The sequence below is a fragment of the Cynara cardunculus genome (assembly GCF_001531365.2).
Source record: "Cynara cardunculus var. scolymus isolate 2C chromosome LG 17, CcrdV1, whole genome shotgun sequence".
Classification (NCBI taxonomy): domain Eukaryota; kingdom Viridiplantae; phylum Streptophyta; class Magnoliopsida; order Asterales; family Asteraceae; genus Cynara; species Cynara cardunculus.
In genome coordinates, this window is record NC_037544.1 from 3253024 (window position 1) to 3257307 (window position 4284).

Here is a 4284-nt window from a genome sequence, read left to right on the forward strand (position 1 = left end):
ATCTCAAACATTTTCAATAAACCAAAACGAATTTAATTTAATACAAAAAAATCCACGACATCATATAAGAATTTATAACCTAAAACCCAAAAAATATTCAATTTAATCCCAAAAAAAAACTTAAAAGTTACATGTACCAAAAAATATTGAGTAATATAAAACCATATCGAGTAATATACAAAACTTATCAAGTAATTGTATTTTGACTTGACATCCAAAATATTACATATTAGCCTCCAAAAAATAACAATTTTAAGATTATAAAACTAGTTAAGAAATAAAAAATTATGAACTACCACTTTAATTGAAATTATATATATATATAATTTATTAATTAATATATATATAACGGATACGGGACAGGGCAGGACAGGGAATATGATACACATTCCCATCCTTACCTTCGGTTTGAGACAAGCAAAAATTCCCATCCCCGATTTTACAAGGAATTCCCGTTTCTGACCGAGACGAATGGACCAGATTCCCCGATGGGTTGGGGTCTATTTTCATGCCTAAACAAAGAGGAACATTATTGGAGTGATAAGTGTAGTTAATGGGAAGAAGGAAACTACAAGACAGAATTTTGTGGTCAAAATTTGCCCAAAACATACATCATCATTCATTACTCTAGCTAATTCCTTTAAATGCCATTCATCTTGGTGTTCCTTCAAATCACCTCACCTTTATTTTTATATATATATTGTATATATATATATATATGTATGTATGTATATATATATATGGCAGTATATGGTAGTTGAAGTAGGCGGTGCTATTGAGGGTTCCCATCATCATCATCCATTATCACCATTACCCTACCTCTCTTTCCTCCCCTAAAACCTCCCACAACCCAGTGTTGTTTCTTGGTGAATTTTTCTTCCAAATTCAATCATTTCAAACACCCACTTCATCTTCAACCTCACTCTGACTCTGCGTAAGTTTTCCATCTCTATTTCTGGCTTGATTTGACTGCACTTAACGAGATTGTGATCTGTAATAGCAGATCTCATCTCTAGCTTTTCAATTGGGTTTTTTGAACTTGGATCTCATGTGGGTTCTTGATTTTGGGAAGTGGGTCGTGCTTCATATGCTCATATTTCAAGATTTCTTGATTTTTGATGTTTTCCTGTTTGTATTATTGATCTAAATACCCCTTTTTTTAAACCAGATTTGAGCACCAAATGCTTTTGTCTTTGGATCCTCCCATTTGAATCAAGAACATTTAGGTTGATTCATTCAGAGATTTCTGGTCAAAATCTTGTTTGGAAAAAGGAAAGTGGAGTCATTTCAAGATTATGGTTTCTGGTTCTTGATGGGGATTGCAAAATTCTTGTTCTGTTATTCAATTCGGACCCCCAAATTTGAAAACGATGATTACATCGAAGACATTTGTAGAAAGATTTGAAATTTGATGAATACTAGGTGTAAATTTCAATGGGTGTGTGTGTGTTTTCTTGAATCTTTGTGTTATGATCTTGTATTTGCTTGAATTGATGTGGAGTTTGATCCAATTTTGTGTCATCCATGTAGGTTTAACGGCAACATGGGTCTTTCACCGTATCCGAGCCCATCGGACGCTGGGGTCCTGTGCGTGATTTTGGTGAACACGGCGATGTCGATATCGATCATGAAGGAAATCGTGCGTTCGATCCTTCATGTCATCGGCATCCATGTTGCGTCTTGGGAAGATTACACGAGAACGGAATCGGTCGAATGTAGAGGAACCCCATCGGAAACTTACATGGAGGAATTCAGAAGTCGAACCCCGTCGGTCCTTTACGACTCGTTGTGCCGCCGAACCAAACAAGAATGTTCGGTTTGTTTGGTCGAGTTTAAACCGGACTCCGAGATCAATCGGCTTTGTTGTGGCCACGTTTTCCACAAATCGTGTCTCGAGAAATGGTTAAAGTACTGGAACGTTACGTGCCCGCTTTGCAGAAACCATATGATGATGCCGAAAGAAGCCGAAGAAAACAGCTGCCCGATGTGAGGGTTTTTTGTTCCGCGGTTTATAGCGTCGGGCGGGTGTGTCCGGGATCTAAACTCTCGAGTTCTCGGATGTTTTTATTAACGCCCGACCAACGCGATAAACCGTTGGTGTCGATGACTTCGTATTTACTCGCTTTGTACATATTAAGTGTAAGGTTTCCGGTGTTGTATGCCACCTGAGAAACTGTTAGTTTTTTTTTTGTTCTCAGTTTTGGTTATGGCCAGGGTTGGATTGTGGAAAAGAGGTCATCTTTCTTGGTGTATTTGTGGTTTAATCTCTGCTAAAATTGGATGGTCTTTTGACACTTATCTGGATGAGTTTGGGTCGTTTTTTATCTTTGGTGCTTGGCAATTCTGTGGAAACGTGAAATGCCATATAGAAGGGGGAACCGAAATATCGGTCACGAATTCGACCAAATGTTTCGCTAAACATGATGCGTATAGGGTAGCCGCTAGACGAGTCATTTGGTATGGGTGGGTGTGTTCGGTGTTGAGGAATACGTTTGGAAGTTGTAAAAATGAGGATGTTTAGATGGACTTATGGTCGGATTTTGTTAAACAGGATATTGAACAAGGGATTTCGAACCGTGCACAGGAGACCGATGGCAGCGGTGAGGAGGGGGGCAGACGAAGGAGGATCGTGGGACGGGTAATTAAGGACGAACATGATTTCTGATAAGAGTTTTTGGAGATGTTTTGACCAGGATAGTTGATTTAAGGAAAATTTATATGAATAGCCAAAACGGATAGTGGTTTTCTGATCTAAGTTCACTTTTTAGTTAATTCTTACGTAAAAGGTTTACACATGTGTGTAGTGATCGGTTTTCGCCAGAAAACCCTTGCGCATATTACGCATATGCTTAAGCCTTCCATGTAAGGATCAACTAAAGAGTAAGCTTTGAGTCCGAAAATGGATAAAAGATGAAACCGTTGATTTAAGGTATATAGACCTATCGCTAGCGCTTATAGGAGCCTATAGGAGGAATAAGTGTGTTAGAGAGGCTTAGGGGTTGTTTGTTTAACTCTTAATAGTTCCATTAAGAGGCAACATCTGAATCGTTAAGAGGTAAATCTTGTTTGGCAACAAAAAAAAATCTGCCTCTTAATGGTTCTAAAACCTTCTGAATGATTTTGTATCATGGGCCTCTTTTGACCATTAAGTGTCTAATTTCATCGTAAACAATTACCAAATAATTATATTTCATTTTGGACTTATATCATGAGTACCTCTTAATCATTTTGTACAAAACCATTCAGCAATTGTCAAACATCCCCTTTAGGGATGGTAATGGGGCGGGGACCCCAATACCCGTCCCCGTCCCCGTCCCCGTCCCCGATCCCCCGTATGTGTCCCCGTCCCCGTCCCCGCCGGGGATTATGATCACATCCCCATCCCCATCCCCGTCCCCAACGGGGAACGGGGATCCCCAACGGGGAAACGGGGATTTTTTTAAGCAATTTTATTACAAATCATGATATGGAGATATAAACTGAACAGATACTTAATACCTCAAATCAATTAATCTGTTCGTCGCCGGTTGTTCGCCACCGGCGCTGTTGACGCCTTGTGAAGTTCCAAAATATCAACTGCATAAAAATTAAACAAAACAACTTAGAATTAGCAAGTAATCCTTAGTTATACGAACTATTAAACGAAAACGTAGTTCAATTGAAGAACCTAATTTGTACAAGAAATCAACTGTCAACAAGAACCTAATTTGTACAAAAACCTAATTTCTAAAAGAAAGCAGACCAGTAGCCGGAGAGGGAAAGCCAGAGAGGGAGAGTCAAAGTGGTAGTATAAAATGGTAAATGATTAATAGAAGACCAGTAGCCGGAGAGGGAGAGCCAGAGAGGGAGAGTCAAAGTGGTAGTATAAAATGGTAGATGATTAATAGAAGACCAGTAGCCGGAGAGGGAGAGCCAGAGAGGGAGAACCGGAGTGGGAGTCGCCGTCGGCCACTCGGCCTGTCGCCTTCGCCGGAGAGGGAGAGTCTGATCGGGAAAGGGAGTCTCTAAGCGCCGTCCGAACTCCAACGTTCGTGTCTTACTCGTATAGTAGGGAAGGAAATCGTACAATGACAATGAGGAGGGAGGATGCGGGAGCCTGGAACCAGGAAGGAAATTGTAATTGTGATTTGTGAATTTGTACTCATGGACTGGACTGGAGGAACGAGAAGATGCATATGCATTTACTTTTTTTATTTCAAAGCCCAAAGCCCAAATTTATACAAAACATATATATATAAAAAACGGGTACGGGGTGGGGCGGGGAGTGCTATACCCGTCCCCGTC

At 40.0% G+C, this 4284-nt stretch overlaps 1 protein-coding gene across 1 annotated transcript; it reads left to right on the plus strand.

The window, feature by feature from the left end:
- Window positions 1-757: 757 nt before the first annotated feature.
- On the plus strand, window positions 758-2296 carry LOC112501116 (probable E3 ubiquitin-protein ligase XERICO). Its single transcript, XM_025104774.1, has 2 exons — window positions 758-934; window positions 1531-2296. The coding sequence occupies exon 2, from the start codon at window positions 1544-1546 to the stop codon at window positions 1988-1990; it is 447 nt and encodes a 148-aa protein (XP_024960542.1). The 5' UTR covers window positions 758-934; window positions 1531-1543; the 3' UTR covers window positions 1991-2296.
- Window positions 2297-4284: the final 1988 nt, after the last annotated feature.

Excerpts from the sequence above, each read along its gene's own strand:
- LOC112501116 (XM_025104774.1), top strand. The coding sequence starts at position 1,544 with ATGGGTCTTTCACCGTATCCGAGCCCATCGGACGCTGGGGTCCTGTGC.